We start from the raw sequence: 18,942 nt of genomic DNA, 5'->3' as shown, positions 1-18,942 counted from the left end.
ACATCCTTAGACATAGCATCAATGTTTTATCCCTAGTGGCAACGAGCACAACACAACCTTAGAACTTTCACATCCTTGTCCCGGTGTCAATGCGGGCATGAACCCACTATCGAGCATAAGTACTCCCTCTTGGAGTTACAAGCATCTACTTGGCCAGAGCATCTACTAGTAACGGAGAGCATGCAAGATCATAAACAACACATAAGCATAACTTTGATAATCAACATAACAAGTATTCTCTATTCATCGGATCCCAACAAACGCAACATATAGAATTACATATAGATGATCTTGATCATGATAGGCAGCTCACAAGATCCGACAATGATAGCACAATGGGGAGAAGACAACCATCTAGCTACTTGCTATGGACCCATAGTCCAGGGGTAGACTACTCACACATCACACCGGAGGCGACCATGGCGGCGTAGAGTCCTCCGGGAGATGATTCCCCTCCCCGGCAGGGTGCCGGAGGCGATCTCCAGGATCCCCCGAGATGGGATCGGCGGCGACGGCGTCTCAGTAATGTTTTCCGTATCGTGGCTCTCGGTGCGGGGGTTTCGTCACGGAGGCTATTTGTAGGCGGAAGGGCAAGTCGAGAGGCGGCACGGGGGCCCACACCACAGGGCCGCGCGGCCAAGGGGGGCCGCGCCGCCCTAGGGTTTGGCCACCCCGTGGCCCCTCTTCGTCTCGTCTTCGGTCTTCCGGAAGCTTCGTGAGAAAATAGGCCTCCGGGCTTTTATTTCGTCCAATTCGAGAATATTTCTTTACTAGGATTTCGAAACCAAAAACAGCGAGAAAACGAGCAATCGGCACTTCGGCATCTTGTTAATAGGTTAGTTCCAGAAAATGCACGAATATGACATAAAGTGTGCATAAAACATGTAGATAACATCAATAATGTGGCATGGAACACAAGAAATTATCGATACGTTGGAGACGTATCGGGGAGGAACCTGATAATGTTGTCGATGAAGAAGGGGATGCCTTGGGCATCCCCAAGCTTAGACGCTTGAGTCTTCTTAGAATATGCAGGGGTGAACCACCGGGGCATCCCCAAGCTTAGAGCTTTCACTCTCCTTGATCATATTGCATCATACTTCTCTCTTGATCCTTGAAAACTTCCTCCACACCAAACTCGAAATAACTCATTAGAGGGTTAGTGCATAATAAAAATTCACATGTTCAGAGGTGACACAATCATTCTTAACACTTCGGACATTGCATAAAGCTACTGGACATTAATGGATCAAAGAAATTCATCCAACATAGCAAAAGAGGCAATGCGAAATAAAAGGCAGAATCTGTCAAAACAGAACAGTCCGTAAAGATGGATTTTATTAGGCCACCAGACTTGCTCAAATTGAATGAAAGTTGCGTACATATCTGAGGATCATGCACGTAAATTGGCTTAATTTTCTGAGCTACCTACAGGGAGGTAGACCCAGATTCGTGACAGCAAAGAAATCTGGAACTGCGCAGTAATCCAAATCTAGTACTTACTTTTCTATCAAAGACTTTACTTGGCACAACAAAACATAAAACTAAGATAAGGAGAGGTTGCTACAGTAGTAAACAACTTCCAAGACACAAATATAAAACAAAAATACTGTAGTAAAAACATGGGTTGTCTCCCATAAGCGCTTTTCTTTAACGCCTTTCAGCTAGGCGCAAAAAGTGTATATCAAGTAACATCAAAGGGTGGTGCACCTACAGCGGGGTTTGGAGTTTTCTCAACCATGCATAGTATATTGGATACATAAGTTTCAGCGCCCATTAGTCTTGGGCTTGCTACTCTCATCAAACAAATTTTCAGGAACAAGCCAAGCATAGTTATTTTCTAGTGCATCATTCATAGCTAGGAGTTTACATGGTATTGGTGCTTTGATCTCCCCACCATCATTAGCATTATTAGTGTACCTTATTCTATCCATATCCATTTTTTCAAGGAGACCAACAAAATTAGTATGAGAACCAAGCATATTAAATTTGGCGAAGACCTTTCTAGCCTCTCTTGCTAGACCACCAAATTCTCTAAGAAGGGTTTCTAAAACAAAATCTTTCTTTTCCCCCTCTTCCAAATCACCAAGTGTAAGAAACATGTGTTGGATTATAGGATTGAGATTAACAAATTTAGTTTCCAACAAGCGAACTAAAGCGACGAGCAGCAATTTCATAAGTAGGAGCAAGTTCTACCAAGTGTCTATCTTCAAAATCTTCAACGGTACTAACATGGGTGAAAAATTCTTCTATATTGCTCCTCCCAATTATAGACCCTTGTCCTACCGGTATGTTTTTTGTGGTAAAATTAAAAGGAAACATGATGAAATAAGTAAAACAAATGCAAGTAACTAATTTTTTTGTGTTTTTGATATAGAGTGCAAGACAGTAAATAAAGTAAAACTAGCAACTAATTTTTTTGTGTTTTGATATAATGCAGCAAACAAAGTAGTAAATAAAATGAAGCAAGAAAAAAACAAAGTAAAGAGGTTGGGAAGTGGAGACTCCCCTTGCAGCGTGTCTTGATCTCCCCGGCAACGGCGCCAGAAAATATGCTTGATGACGTGTATTTCACACGTTCGTTGGGCAACCCCAAGAGGAAGGTATGATGCGCACGGCAGCAAGTTTTCCCTCGGAAAGAAACCAAGGTTTATCGAACCGGGAGGAGCCAAGAAGCACGTTGAAGGTTGATGGCGGCGGGATGTAGTGCGGCGCAACACCGGAGATTCCGGCGCCAACGTGGAACCCGCACAACACAACCAAAGTACTTTGCCCCAACGAAACAGGTGAGGTTGTCAATCTCACCGGCTTGCTGTAACAAAGGATTAACCGAATTGTGTGGAAGATGATTGTTTGCAAGAAAACGAGTAAAAACAAGTATTGCGAGCAGATTTGTATTTCAGTATTAAAAGAATGGACCGGGGTCCACAGTTCACTAGAGGTGTCTCTCCCATAAGATAAAAGCATGTTGGGTGAACAAATTACGGTCGGGCAATTGACAAATAGAGAGGGCATAACAATGCACATACATGGCATGATAAGTATAGTGAGATTTAATTGGGCATTACGACAAAGTACATAGACCGCCATCCAACTGCATCTATGCCTAAAAAGTCCACCTTCGAGGTTATCGTCCGAACCCCTTCCAGTATTAAGTTGCAAAGCAACGAGACAATTGCATTAAGTATGGTGCGTAATGTAATCGACAACTACATCCTCGGACATAGCGCCAATGTTTTATCCCTAGTGGCAACAAGACACAGCACAACCTTAGAACTTTCTGTCACTCGTCCCAGGTGTCAATGCGGGCATGAACCCACTATCGAGCATAAATACTCCCTCTTGGAGTTAAAAGCAAAAACTTGGCCGAGCATCTACTAGTAACGGAGAGCATGCAAGATCATAAACAACACATATGTAATAACTTGATAATTAACATAACATGGTATTCTCTATCCATCGGATCCCGACAAACACAACATAGAGTATTACGGATAGATGATCTTGATCATGTTAGGCAGCTCACAAGATCCAACAATGAAGCACAATGAGGAGAAGACAACCATCTAGCTACCGCTATGGACCCATAGTCCAGGGGTGAACTACCCACTCATCACTCCGGAGGCGACCATGGCGGTGTAGAGTCCTCCGGGAGATGAATCCCCTCTCCGGCGGGGTGCCGGAGGAGATCTCCGAGAATCCCCCGAGATGGGATCGGCGGCGGCGGCGTCTCGATGAGGTTTTCCGTATCGTGGTTTTTCGCATCGGGGGTTTCGCGACGGAGGCTTTAAGTAGGCGGAAGGGCGAGTCGGGGGCTAACGAGGGGCCCACACCACGTGGCGGCGCCCCCTGGCCGCGCCGCCTTGTGGTTTGGCCACCTCGTGGCCCCACTTCGTATGCTCTTCGGTCTTCCGGAAGGTTCGTGGCGAAATAGGCCCCCGGGTCTTCGTTTCGTCCAATTCCGAGAATATTTTGTTACTAGGATTTCCGAAACCAAAAACAGCGGAAAACAGACAATCGGCACTTCGGCATCTTGTTAATAGGTTAGTTCCAGAAAATGCACGAATATGACATAAAGTGTGCATAAAACATGTAGGTATCATCAATAATATGGCATAGAACATAAGAAATTATCGATACGTCGGAGACGTATCAGGCATGTGGCCCATCGGGCGGCCCAGTTGCTGTAGATCCTGAAGGATGAAGTCCAGCCCAGGAACAGGAAGCCGGATCACAACCGACCTACGAAGGAGGCCGGATCCGTGACGGCCCATAAAGTATCCGGATCCAGCACGTACTTGGAGGAAGGCGGATCCTTGACGTACACGGCAAGACATTGTACCGTAGTTAGGCAACTTGTATTTCGGCTAGGACTCTCCATGTAAACCCTAGATCCGTGCGCCTATATAAGCCGGATCCTGGGAGCCCTAGAGGCACAACCACAACTCATTGTAACAAAGCGAAAGCGCCCAGATAATTCCGGACAAGCGGCGAGTAGGCCCCGTCATCGTGCGGGTGTTCCGAAGCTGGGTAAATCGCGTACCACCGTCCCGTGTGCACTCCGCCCTATGGCCCCTACTTCTTCTCCCCTCGTGAAGATCCCTCCTCCGAGGTACCGTCGATTAGGCAACGACGGTTGGCGCCCACCGTGGGCCTGCGGCGTCTGGAGGCCGGAACCGGGAGGGTTCCGCCATGGGAAGCTTCGACAACACCATCGCTGTGGGGCGCGTCCTTTACGCCGGAAATCTGCCGATCGTCCCTCCGGATGAGTGCTGGATTCCGGCTAAGACCGACCCCATCAAGCTCTCCATCGTCCCAGTCGGCGGCATACACATCTTCATCGGGGAAACCGTCGATTCCGACGGAAACCCACTGGTAAGTAACGCTGACGCGACCGCCGGCCGAGCGGGACGCGGTCGCGAAGATCCGATCTGAGACGCAGGAACTTCCCAAGGAAGATTCCGCCTTAGATCTGAAAAAATCAAAGCCCACCCAATCCGCCCCCGAGCAGGAAATAAAGGTGGAAGACCAATGCAGATCCGCCTGGCTCTCCCAGGTGTTAGAAAAGCAAAGGTGTCACTTCGTGCACTTCTTGGCCCATACCGCCGGAACCGCCCCTCAAGAAGCCGGAGCTGGTCCCGAGCAGGTCGAGGTCCCGGAAAACAACGCTGCGCCGGATCAGCAAGAGGCTGTCGGAGAAAGCGGAACTTCGGTTGAAGAGTCGATTTTGGGCAACCTAAGCCCAATTTCCGGGGATGCCCCCTCGATACTGAAGAGTTCGATCGCAAGGTGAAGGAATATGGATACGGTGACCAGCCCGAAGTTGAATCCGCCCAGCCTAAACAGGTCCTTGCAACCTTGGCGGCGCTGGATCAACGCGAATCAGAGGATGATAACACCTACTCCGACCCACAGCCTTCACGTGCGGGATCTCCGCTATCACGGGAGCGTCCGCACAAGGAAGTGCTATCCCTCGAAGAGCTGGTTGAACAAGCGGGCATGGAGGCAATCGAGCACTCGGCTATTCTCAACAAACCCATAACCCACGACGATGCCGCAAATCCGGAGGCTCTAGAAGCGACAAGACAGGAGATGCCGGCAACGACCCGGAAGTTCGCAAGAACCGCGGCGGCAATGCTTTGGATGAAAGGAAAGAAGCCGCGCACTTCGTGGAAAATTTCCACCAGCGAGAGCTTGAGGTTGACGAACAAGCTGGTAAAAGTCAAGGAACTCCGGCAACATCTGGAAGGACAAGGTCACCGAGCTTCAGCGGGAGGCCGATAAAATCAGGCGGGATGCTATACCTCCCCGCAAGATCACTTTCGCAACCCCCACTGAGAAACAGCCACTCGCAACTCCAAAGGATAACATAAAGAAGGCTGCGGAGATCTTGAAGAAAAAGACCGAGGAGATCGACATCGAATACGTCCGCACGCTCGTTGCATCAGCAATGAAGCGAGCGAGCAAGGCGGACACTTCGCGCAGGTTGGAATCCAACCCGGAGCATTGTGTCTCTACTGCGCAGAAGGATGCCTACGACAATCGACATCACGATGACGAATCACGAACTGGATCCTCGGAACGCAGAAGGAAAACCAGAGAACACCCAAATCCAATCCCCGTACCATCAAAGACACCTCCGTCGGATCCGAGAAAGGGAAAGGATGTGATGGTCACTGGTAGGAACAAGTACCGGAATCCCTCTCCTCCACCCAACGGGTAGATACACCATACTCGGAAACTTACGGGGCGCCGGGGATGATGGGGCGCGAGCGTTTGCCAGCTGTTGAAAGCATTTTCAGACGTGCTTGCTCCGCTCTCTTCGAGTTTAGTGGAGGTGGCTTTATGGTTTTGGGCTTTTGGCGGAGGCCTCGCCGCTGGCTCCGGCTCACGAGCCGGAAGCTTTGGCGCGGGGACGCTTTGAAGGTCGAGGGCCGCCTTGCGGGGTGCTCGTTCCTCTTCCTCTTCTTCGTCATCCGGAACCTCCTCCGCCCCGTCGCCGCTGACAGGAACACGAAGAATGGTGCGAAAGTTTTCCTCCGCCAAAGTATCGAGCTGGAGGGAATAAGAATATAAGTTAAAGTCAACATCCAAAAACTTGTGAAGTTTGAAGTAACAAAAAGAAACAAAGCTTACCGGAGGACACTGGTTGTTTGTGTAGATATCCTTGATCAATTCCGGGACCGGTTGGCCCCGGCCTATCTTCACGAGCGTTTTGATTCTCCTTTTGAGGGAGTCAGCCGGAAGGTCGTGGCGGGTAGCCCGGAGCAGGTCGTCCGCCCCGGTGTATGCGCAGATTAACCGCGCATTGTGCCGTAGTGGCTGGATCCGCCGGGTGAACCAGCTAAGAGTGAGTTGAGCTCCGGTTAGCCCATCATGGACTAACCAAGATATTCTCCGCGCCGCTTTCTCCAGGATAGGGGTTTGAGCGAGTGAGGGAACGAAGCTCCAGCTCGCATGTTCTTCCGGAGGCTCGTTGACGAACTTGGGTAGACCGTCGTGGGTGTCCGGAACTGAAGCGTTCTTTTCATAGAACCATCCGGCGTTCCAGTACCTGACGGATTCGTGCGAATCGTGCGGTGGATACATGCGTCCAGGTCGGAGCATAAACGTCATGCTCCCGCAGTTCACCATTGCTTTGTCTTTTGTTTCCTTCTTCACTCGGAAGAAAAACTGCCATAACTTGACATCTGGTCGGATTCCAAGATGCCCTTCGCAAAGTGTTGCAAAGTTGGAGAGGAGGAGGTATGAGTTTGGGCAGATATTGTGAGGCTGGAGCCCATATGTACTGAGGATGGAGAGGAAAAACTTCGAGCAGGGGAGCGACAACCCGCGCTCCACCCAAGCCTTGGTCATAGCTACTTCATCGGCTCCGGGCTTGGGGATGTCGGTGTCGCGTATGAAGCTCCAGTGGGCGGAGATCATACCCTCGTTCTGGAGCTCTCTAAGCTCCACATCGGTGGTTTCACAGGGCCACCATTGACCCCGTTCTCCTTCGCGGATCCGAGCCTTGGAAGCCCTCTTGTTTTCCGCCTCCTGCACTTTGGCTGCCATTCTCGCTTGGCCCTCGAGCTCTTCTTGAAGCTCTTTGAGGGAGGGGATCCGGCCTGGAGTGGTGCTGGAAGATGCGGAAAATGGTTGAGCTAGCCGGATGTCGAAAATATATGGTGGTAGATATGCTATGGGATCCGGACAGATTGGTTCTAACGAACTAAGATTTGGGCTACTCGGAGAACTACCAGTATAGTGCGGTGAATCGAGTGGCATGCTTCCGGCTGCACCCATTTAAAATATTTGAGTAATCAGAATCTACGCTACACTTCTTCTTCTACGGGACCGGCGCACTTACCGTTAATGGCGCGGTGGTTCCGTGGGACGACGGCGAGGTTGCGCTGGCCGGACTTGCAGCGTTGCGCTTCAGAAGACCACGAAACGGCGGCGGAGGAAAAATCCCGATCAAACACGCAAATCTCAGGTCGAGGTAGACCTTGGAGTGGCGGCGGGAGAAGTTCCCCGTGCGTGAGTTCGCCGGAGTTTAGATCTGGCGGGCGGCGCAACGCGAGGAAGAAGAAGAAGAGAAAGATGCGGTGAAAGGATGGGAAGTTACCGCGCGTGGGGGATATTTATAGACCTCACGCGGAGATTCGTGTTTCAGATCTAGCGGTGGAAACTGAACGGTCTCACCGTTAGATGCCTGACACGTGTCTTAGGTTAAAAACGGTAAAACGACGTGGAGGTAACTTAACTGTGCGCTTCCGAAATTTCCGGCTAGAAGATTCGCATCTCCGAAAATTTAGTGAGGGAAAAAAGGGGGTTGTGCGCGGGAAAGGTGGAATCTCCGTTGCGTTGCCGATTCAGGAGAAAGGAAGATTTTCGAATAGATGATACCGGAAACAAGTAAAGGTTTTGAAGCTCTTCAAGATTCTCTTCGGATCCGAGCTGAATGAGGCCGGAGGAGTGATGAATCTCGGAGAACTTCGGGGGCTACTGTTGTGGGTATACTTTATGGGTATATCAACGACATGGCCTAGATCCGGCAAGCCCGGGTGGCCCATAGTTGGTGATGAGGCATGTGGCCCATCGGGCGGCCCGATTCGTTGTAGATCCTGAAGGATGAAGTCCGGCCCGAGAACGAGTAAGCGGATCACAACCGACCTACGAAGGAGGCCGGATCCGTGACGGCCCATAAAGTATCCGGATCCAGCACGTACTTGGAGGAAGGCGGATCCTTGACGTACACGGCAAGACATTGTACCGTAGTTAGGCAACTTGTATTCCGGCTAGAACTCTCCATGTAAACCCTAGATCCGTGCGCCTATATAAGCCGGATCCTGGGAGCCCTAGAGGCACAACCACAACTCATTGTAACAACGCGAAAGCGCCCAGATAATTCCAGACAAGCGACGGTAGGCCTCGTCATCGTGCAGGTGTTCCGAAGCTGGGTAAATCGCGTACTACCGTCCCGTGTGCACTCCGCCCTATGGCCCCTACTTCTTCTCCCTCTCGTGAGGATCCCTCCTCCGAGGTACCGTCGATTAGGCAACGACAACGAGGCCAATGAAGACGACCAACCCCTGCTAGTAGGCGCGCCGCCGCCCTGGGTACGAACCTCCACCGTATAAACAATGGAGGGTTGCCGTCCTCCACGCAACAACTCCCTCACGCGCTGCTCCGCACAAGTAAGCCGTCTCGCCTGGGTGCTCAGGCAACATCGCCGCCACCATGCCATGGCCTTGCCACACGTCATGGTGACATCGAGAGGGGAGGAGGCAGGAGGGTGGGGGCTGGTTGGCTGGGGATGTAGGGTCCCCCCCCCCCCTCAGCGGCTCCCTAGTGGCACCCGAGAGGGGGAGGAGGCTTGGTAGTACATAGAATGAAAAGAGTAAGAAAGTAGCAAAGAGTAAAGACACATAATGACATGAAGAGATGCGTGCAAAGCATACAACATACAACTTCTAGTCCTAATATTGCTAATTACAAAGTAAATATTTTTTGTTGGGTAGGATAGCATCTGTGGTTACCCTGCGAGTCTGAAACTATGTACTGCAGAAAATTGTGCTCATGAGAAACAGTGCCAAACTATGCAACAGAGGCACACAAAAAAAAACTGAAATGATGAAAGCATTGTAGCTAGAAGATAACAAGGTTAACAGCTATGGATGGCTGGCCCTTGAAGCAATATTTGCAAACCAGCGCATAAATTACAATAAGCAGCAACCTAATTACAGATGTTGTATCAGATCAGAGAGGTCACTAGGGCAAGGGCTCCTCCGAGTCTCCCAACCGTGACAAGTGGAGGTAAGCATCAGTGCCTACGTAGCACAAAAGTCAAGAATGGTCAGCCACATAAAAGTGCGCCTGTACCGCTTGGTGATGATTGAAGCAGAAAGATATATGTGAAACTTCAGTTAAACATTGATAATAGTTCAAGGTTCATGTTGAAAGAAACAGCAAATAAAGTGAAACATGAGCATACCGTATCCTTCCATGGATATTATTTGTAAGTCGCCACCAAAATATCGTGCATAAAGGCGACTAACTGGAAGTCCAAAACCATATCCAGCCATAGTTACGCCTTCACTAGGGCCCTCTATATCAGGTAAATTTTTAGCGGTGCTGTAAAGATATGTGAAAATTCTAGGGAGGCCGCTTCTTCGTATTCCACCACCTTCATCACTCACCTGCATTACCAAAGGACTGAAGCTTAAACACCACTTGAGGATGGTTCTTCATGTTGAATATTTAACCTATTTTGATAGCAATGGGTCTCATATTTTTTAATGTTGCCCCTTAACAGATTATAACTACTAGCATAAGAAAAACATATATATGATATATCACTTAGAAGTTTGATGTCTAGTAGTTTAATACTGGAGCACTGTTCAGTGACAGTAATGATATGTCACGGGAGAGCAGACATGCCCATGAACAAATAGTGTCTGATGCTTCATTCAATACGACCATAGAGTAACATTTTAACAAACTATTGTTCCTTGAGCTAATTAAAATGTCCTAGTTTGGCACTGAACTTGAAACAAGTGCACCAGACAATTCGCACCTGCCAAAAATCACTAGATATGGACAATAGACATGCACTGAAATGGTAGTTTGGCTTTAGATATTTTTCAAATAAGAGATTGCCTTTAGACATGCATTCAGATGGTGTTTGTCTTTAGACTTGCATTCAGCGGTCCGCGTTAATCAATAACTTTGTCAGCCAGGTTGTAATCCCACTATTCAAATAGAATTTGAGTAATTTACTATTGTATTCATGCCACCAAATAGTAATATAAGATGCTAATTCATATAGGGTATCCGGGGAAGTTTCATCAGCCATTGCACATAGTTGCAAAGTACAGCGTTTCAGTAACTGGTTTTATACCCTTTAGCCTAGGATTTTACCAAACTGATGCTAGGTGATGTCACAGAGCTCATACCTTAATAGTAACATCCTCTGTTCCATCAGCAACTATAATTCTGACAGGAGGGACATCTTTATCAGAATTCATGTATTTTTCCTGTACAGCACGAAGGGAATTTTTCACCAGCTCAAACAGCATGAGATGAAGATGTGATGCGACGTATCTGCACATCGTAAAGTACAAGCAGTTAGTTAGTTAGCAGTGCAGTAATAAGGGGGGGAGTTCCAAAATAAAGACTATGAAAAAATTGCTTCATGACACAAGCATACGCCAGTCTGAACAATAAGATAACAGCATAGAGGAGATGATGCTAACACGTGATTTCATCAAGGACAAACCAACGTAACTGGCGGAGTTAAATTCTGAAACTTACGGAAATGTAAAATTAGGATCTCCATAAATATTGATGTCCGGTGCTGACCCGTATTCCCTCAAACAAATGGAACGTGCATCCTCACTAGCAATTTGAGCTACCTGTATGGGGGACAATTTTGTATTAATGAGGCCTATGACACCGGGCTCTGGCTCAGGATCATGCAAAGCCACGTGCTGCCCTGAAATTAAAAAAGTTGGTGTAACTCAGAACAACCATCGAACAATTAACACTTGAATTATTTATCTATCATTTGATTCAGAACTTACACATCAGGTAAACAGTTTTTACCATTTTTCATTTTCAATAATATCATTGGAGTAGTGCATTTAGTTGAAGTAGCACTTGAGCACAAGGAAATCAAGTAACCACATATAATCCTACCAAAATATTTAGGTGTGCTACTGAACTAGATGTTAGAAAAAGCCAGATAACCAATAATTTGTTCCAGATGTCAAGCAAGATTGAGGATAGAATGAAAAGAATTGAGGCAGAAAAAGCTATATTTTAGTACATCAATATAAAAAAATAGCTCTAGAGAGAAGAGTAGTACCAAGCTCACAAACCTATCAGCATGCGAATACCAATCCTTGACATGTAAAACCGATCAAGGAACTCGTGGATCTCATCGAATCCTGGGGGAAGCTTCCTTGAGCTGAACTGCTCGTTTTTCAGCTGCTGCACTCCCAAAGCCATTGTCGGAACCACATTATTGTGCCGCACTTTGATCATCTTAATCATCTGCGTGAAAGCAAGCTCGTCGTCCCGGTTCTTCACCTCTGGAAAATATCGGATGTCGCGGAAGGAGTCCATATACCAGTCCCTCACCTTCACAATTAATAGTGAACATACCAACCATTAGTCTCACAAAAAGATGCTCAAAATCTGCAGGAATTTAGAAGTCCAGCTGTGGTATCCAAGAGTAGTTTCAGCTCTGAGGATTTATTCAGTAAACTATATGCTCTTCCATGGGTTCAGATTCTTCTAGTATCGATCGGGATAAGATCAAGGAGACAGCGCAACAAAACCTTCAAGCATACTCTAAGAAGAAAAGTGAGTGAGCTAATCCCACCCCAACTCCTGTAGAAAAGTGTAAACAAGTTGGCAACCAGGAATCTCCAAACATTCCTCCTTATCATACAGTAACTTTACACGCTGAATATAAATCAAAGTGGGGAAAAAGAAGAATAAGAGTGAACAATACACCAGGTGGCCCCTCAAGACTCGAGAGCACCAAGGTATAGTAGTATCACTTTTAATCAGTAGAGAATAAACATGTTAAATACTGAAACAGTGGTGTGTTGGAGAAAACACCGACAGAGTGACAAGTATCTTCTTCACATTCCATTTCCCAACACGAAAACATCCGTCCGCCAGCCTATTTTAAAAGGATTCCGTCAAAGGTATAGTAGTAGTATCGATTTTAATCAGCACAGAGTAAACATGTTAAATACTGAAACAGTGGTGTGTTGGAGAAAACACCGACACAGTGACAAGTATCTTCTCCACATTCCATTTCCCTTGACAAAAAGAAGATACCCAATCTAAACAGTAAACACGAAAACATCCGCCCGCCAGCCTATTTTAAAAGGATTCCGACAAAGGTATAGTAGTAGTATCGTTTTTAATCAGTACAGAATAAATATGTTAAATACTGAAACCGAGAAACACTGACAAGTATCTTCTTCACATTCCATTTCCCGGCCCCCGACAAAAGTAAAACCAAATCCTCCGCCCGCTAGCCTATTTCAAAATGATTCCGGCAAAACATTTATACCAAATTATTCCCCAAGCAAGGTGAGCGAAAAAAATCAGCAAAGGTACTAGTAGAACGAAACATGTCAAATTAATCCTCTAGGCGGGCGGAAGGACAAAACAAGTGCTGACACTAATTAGGACAGCGACCAGCCGCAATTCCAACCGAGCATATGAATATGAAATCAAAATTAACCGGCGACGGAGACCTTGAGGATGGCGGGCTTGGCGGAGAGGCCGAAGGGGAGGGAGTCGAGCTCGAGCGCGCGCCGGGCGATGCGGATGGGGAGCTCCTTGTGCAGGAACTGCGCGGAGAGCAGCAGGTTGCGCTCCGTGGGGACGGACCCGAACTCCATCATGTACCGCAGGCTCACCCCGGTCTGCTTCATGCTCCCCCACCGCCCCACCTCCTCCGCCACCGCGCGCGCCACCGGCTCCGACGCCATCGTCCGCCCGCCAACGCCGCCGCCGCCGCGCGCCGAGAATCGCCGTGTAGAATGGAGGATTGGAGCGCGAGGAGGCTAATTAAGGCGGCATCAGGAGAGGAGGAAGCCTTGTGTTGTGTGGCCAAGGCGATGGGCGTTTGTTTGTGCGGGCGCGCCTTATAAACGAGGAAAGGGATCTTCGGTGGGCCCAGGGTGTCAGAGAGGTAAAGAAACGGTATCTGTAGGTGGGGCCGGGTGTCAAATGAGCTGGTCCAGTCGCGTGTGAGCTTATCCATGGTGATATGGGAATACAGATCCGAGGAGAATCCGACCAGGTTTTCTAAATGAAAAATTCAAAATTCTCTCCAAATACAAATTAATCTAAACTCTGCAAAAAATATTTTATTTATATTCCCTCCATTTTTTTTTGAGAAACATTGTACAAACGCAGACACTCACATACACGCGCATACACTTACTCCTATAAACGCACACACGCACACCCTACCCTATGAGCACCTCCGGAAGACTGAGCCGACGGATCTGATCTTGAAATTGACGAAGTCACCACAGGCTCCTCGTTGTCGACGGGAACGTCGCCTCTCAATGAATGGATATTCCGCCTTTACGAGACATACAGATGTCAAACATGGGGTTTGAACTCTGGTGGGCTGGGGTACAACCACCTTGCTAACCACCCAACCTCAGGCTGGTTCTCATATTCTCTCAGTTTCTAAAAAATTATTCAACATTTTGTAGACACGGATGTATCTACATACAAAAATATATCTACATTCAATCCATCAGCTTAGTCTTCCGGAGGTGCTCATAGGGGTAGGATGTGCGTGTGTGCGTTCATAAGGGTGAGTGTATGGGCGTGTATATCAACGTATGTGTTTGTACTGTATTTCTCAAAAAAAAAATCTATGGAACTAATAGAATTTCTCGGTGCTTATTTGATTAGAGTTTGCATGAAAAATACTTAACCTCCACTAGGGAGGAGAGTAGCTTTCCCCACACAAAAAAGAAAGAAAGAAAATTGAGAGTAGCCTTAGAGGGCGCCTTCATTTTCATTTTCATCAACGACGACCACGACGACTCACGGAATAATTATTGGCAAAGGGGCTCTACCAAGGAGTAAAGGGGTGTGCTGAATGATTCGTCCTCGTTAACAAGTGGCTAATATTCATGGCTAGATTGGCACCACAAGGTCACTCACGGCCCGCTAAGAACAAACCATAGAAAATGACCCAAAGCTAGCTTTCGTATCATGGTTCCCCTTTGAAGATGTCACGTGATTCTCCACAGTGCGAGTTGACAAGTACTTCTCCAATAAAAATATAATGGTTATGTTTGGAATAAAGTTGATATTTTGGTGAGAATCTCTGGTAAAGAAAAATGACGTGAAGAGCGAGTTCCAGCCATACAGCACGGCAGCCAGGCCACACGTTTTCATCCATGGGGTGGGTAAAGCTCCAAGGATGGAGGGGCAAAGTATGAACCATGTACCCGATGATGGGAACATGCATCCTGATCTAAACTTGATGGATAAAGCCTAGAATTATTATTTTCTTTTTCTTTGGAAAGCGTGTAGTTGATGCTCGATCCTCGCTATTTTTAGGTTGTGCCTTTACTTTTGTTTTGTCGAAATGAAATAAAACATTTTTTGATTGTAGGATTGTATAGAAATTCCACCTGATTCCCTATTTCATGGCCATAATTTGGACGGCGCACCTCATTCGTATTTCTTCCGCTTTATCTTTACTATTAAATTGAAATCCGGCCTTCGTGTGTACGTCGTCTGCTGAATTGCCTTTTTAGCCTCTCGGAAACCAGCATATTAATCCTCAGTCCTGCTACCAACCGATAAAATCCCACCAACTGAACCGGTGACGCCCCTGCCGGCCAGCTCCTGCCGCCCGCGCCGCTGGAGGCGGCCGATACCGACCGTCGCCACGAGGGCCGCCGCACCCCGCTTCCAGCACGGATGAGCGGAAGACCGCCGCTACACCCAGCGTCCAGCCAGAGGCACCAAGACCGAAGTCTCCTTCCCATGGAACATGCCCCGCTCGAGTAAGACTGAGATTCTATGGAAGAATTAGAAGCACATACGGGAGAGCGCATGTATCCGACGTCAGTTTTGGAAGGAGCTCGATCTAGGTGAGAGGAAACACGGGATGCCACTGATTCGAGACGGAAGGTGCCGAACGGCCATGTTTTGTGACAATGAATCGAGATGGAATTGGTTAGTTTTGCCTCCTGGAATCGTGGGTACACAAGCACATGACCTTGACCAGCCTTGTGACAAACGAGCCCCAGTTTAATGTACGCGTATTGGACACATGCTGTGCGACGCAGCTTATTATCTCTCAAAAATTGAATAACTTTCCAAAATATCTGATTCATCTGAGCGAATAAGATCAAAATTTCCCCAAAAAGAAAAACGTGCATATGGTGTCTAATTGTGTAAAAATAAGTGGCTCTAACATTTTATAGATACAGATGTATCAACATACTAAAAACGCGTCTAGATACAAATATATATAGACAAAATTGACTCTCTTATTTTTAAACGGAGTGAGTACTATTAAGACACGTTAACCTTTATTGGAATATTATCAACTATGTATTTTGTACATGCGTATTTTTATATACATTCCCACAAGACCAACCAGAAAAGAAACTTAAGAGTTTTGACAACACATAAGTATTATGTAAGAAAAGATTTTGTCAAACAAAGTGTTCGTCTCGCCTTCTACCGCTCGCACGAGGGTTGGGCACTGCGGGTGAAGGTCGTCGGTTACCTAAGGTAGGGCGGCACATGGCGCAACCCACTAGCGGACCTAGATGGGCGACGTGGGGTGAAGGACACTAATATCCCAATCCAAAGCGGAGCTGGGCCAAGGAGAGTAACATGGACTTCGCCATGGGCCGGTTGAGGTGGATGACGGAGGACAAAGAAAATCTGTCAACAGGGCTTTTCTGGGAGGAGGAAGATCGGTTCAGTTGGATTAGACATAAGGATTATTGATTTCCAGATAGGGTTTCTAAATATTTATATTTAGTAAAGCATGAATTCATAACAACGCACGTCATTAAACTTAATAAAACAACGTCACAAAAACAAAATAATCCCTATATCAATCTATATATTTTTGTATTCCGTAGCAACGCACGGGTATTTTGCTAGTTCTCAATATACTTGCATCGATTTTGGAATTATATCACCTTCACATACGTTGAATGTTCCCCATCAGAAAATACGAAGGCCACAAGGCTTGAACTCACTCCGGCTCATCGGCGCCTTGTCATAGAACCTTTCTTCATGCCTCGTCCACTCTTCCTTTGTCCTAATTCAAGAAATAAAGAACAAGACCAACGAGGGGAGGAACTAGTGGCATTTAATTAAGAAAAATGGTGCAACATCATTCAATAGAAATTGCAAGTAAGAGAACTCAAACTCAGATGGGTGAAAACACATCAGCCTCTCTCCACCGCTAGGTTATGCCTTAGAGCATCCCCACTCGTTGGCGCTCCCCACGCCCAAATCCGGCGAAATTTTCGTCCGGATTGGAGGAAGATTTGGCGTGGGGAGCGCCGAAGTTCCAGCCGTCCCCCCGGCAGAAACCCCCAACCTCGACCATTTGACATATTTCAAACAAATTTAACATAAAATTTAACAAGTTCGGCGACTAAGAGTACGAAAATTGCTGAAACAAATTCGGCGATAATCAGTACAATGTTTAACAAGTGCTGAAACAAATGAAGCACACAATTTCACAATTTTTCAAACAAATTAAGACAGACTAGTTGGCGTCGGCGTTGGCGTTGCCTCGGAGCCTCCATATGTGCTCCACTAGATCATCTTGCCGGACTGGGGAAGGAGGGGCGGCGGAATCTGGGCAACAAGCCGGCGGGGTGGTGCCGGCGGCGAGAGAGATACGAGGGGTGGGGGAGATTTTGAGCGACGTGGCGGTGGGGTTCGTGCGTCGAGTCACCGACAGATCGGGCCCTTCCCCGCTTTTCACTCGTCCGGAGTCCCGGAGCGCTCCCCGGGGGGCCGGGGGTGGCGTGGGCTCGCCGGATGGATGAATGGCCAAATCCGGACGAAAACGAGGAACCGGGGGCGCGACTGGGCCGAATTACGCCGTCCGGATGGAAAAAACGCTCGCCGGGGGCCTCGACGGGGCACGAGTGGAGATGCTCTTAGTCTTCTCTGTTATTCTAATTCTTTGTGCACTTTGAGGGAGTCTGATAGGCCTAGTTTCCATAATATTGAGATCCTCAGGGTTGACGGTATCATCTAAGACATAATATTTTTATTTTGCACGTGCAATTGCAATTTTCCTTGTCTCATTTTGTTAGAGATATATTTGGTATAGGTATATTAGGTAGTCTAGGATTTGTAATCTCTACCTACCATATCTCTAGGAGAGCTATCTTAACCTCCAAGTCTTGTACCACTATATATACTCGCCCCAAAGGCTCAATACAACATCCATCATATTCCGCATATCCCTCTATCCTTCTACATGGTATCAGAGCTGCGCTGATCTTGACCTAGCCGCCGCCCGCGCTTCCACCCGCGCCGCCCCCGGGGAGGTCAATCTCCATGGCCTACTCCGGGGGCCGTGCAACCCGTATGAGGGTTCGTCTGCCGATCCGTTGACCCGCTGCCCTCGAGTCTTTTTTTTTCAATCCGTAGATTGGTTTTCTTTTTGCGTCGCCGGTCGCTCGGCCGGCGTTTTCTTTTTTGATTTTACCGATCATAGATCGGATTGAGTCGCCCATCATCGTCGTCCACATGCGCCTCTACTCCAACAATGGCATCGACCTGCACCGGCCATCAACCGCACGGCACAGCCGCACGCGCCGCACACGGGGCGCCCCTACGTGCGATGCAGCAGGCTGTTTCGCCTGCACGGTCTCCATCGCCGGTTCATCTTCGCCGTCATCACCGGGACTACATCGACAACGCCGCCATCGACTCCGATCTGCGCGTCGTCCACGCCATGGCGCGTACAGCGCTGCCGTCGGTCTGATCAACCGATAGCGCGCACGTCACCGCAACTCCGCCAAGCACGTCCCCGAGCACGCGCCTACCACTGATCGAGCTACGAGTTGCCGCTGCGTCGCCCCTTTGGGCCGCAGCGCCGCCGCCTTTGGTCCATGCTACCGGCCTCCAACGCGCTTTCCGAGGCATGTACGTCGCCGGTGGCCTCCTACCGCTGTACCGACTCGCGCCCTGCAGCCACGCCGGCCCCTCGAGCCGTGATGTCACTGCACGCAGTCTACTTCGCCGTCCCCCGCGCACAGACGTCCGAGGCCACAACAGCGCCGCCCCTTCGGCGCGGGTCACCTTCGTCCGCGCATGGTCTTCGTCACGCCACCGGGTCTTCCTCGCCTACTTCGTGTACCGCTGCCGCGCCTCACCCCAGGTCGCCGCTGGGCTCGCCAACCACTCCAG

General features: G+C 48.2%; 1 protein-coding gene across 2 annotated transcripts; it reads right to left on the bottom strand.

Moving 5' to 3' along the window:
- Nucleotides 1-9,403: 9,403 nt before the first annotated feature.
- LOC124670153 (pyruvate dehydrogenase (acetyl-transferring) kinase, mitochondrial-like) lies at nucleotides 9,404-13,511 on the bottom strand. Of its 2 annotated transcripts, XM_047206654.1 has the most exons (7): nucleotides 13,260-13,511; nucleotides 12,614-12,673; nucleotides 11,862-12,123; nucleotides 11,296-11,476; nucleotides 10,938-11,085; nucleotides 9,977-10,181; nucleotides 9,404-9,812 (listed from the first exon to the last, which is right to left on the bottom strand). In XM_047206654.1, exons 1-7 carry the CDS (start codon nucleotides 13,494-13,496, stop codon nucleotides 9,754-9,756), a joined length of 1,152 nt encoding a protein of 383 aa, XP_047062610.1. In that variant the 5' UTR covers nucleotides 13,497-13,511; the 3' UTR covers nucleotides 9,404-9,753. The 2 variants fall into 2 exon arrangements, with proteins under 2 accessions (XP_047062610.1, XP_047062611.1); XM_047206655.1 differs by lacking the exon at nucleotides 12,614-12,673.
- Between the last annotated feature and the right edge of the window lie 5,431 nt (nucleotides 13,512-18,942).

This window comes from Lolium rigidum, chromosome 7, assembly GCF_022539505.1.
Source record: "Lolium rigidum isolate FL_2022 chromosome 7, APGP_CSIRO_Lrig_0.1, whole genome shotgun sequence".
In the NCBI taxonomy this organism is placed as follows: Eukaryota; Viridiplantae; Streptophyta; class Magnoliopsida; order Poales; family Poaceae; genus Lolium; species Lolium rigidum.
This window is presented reverse-complemented; position numbering and strand designations above follow the sequence as displayed.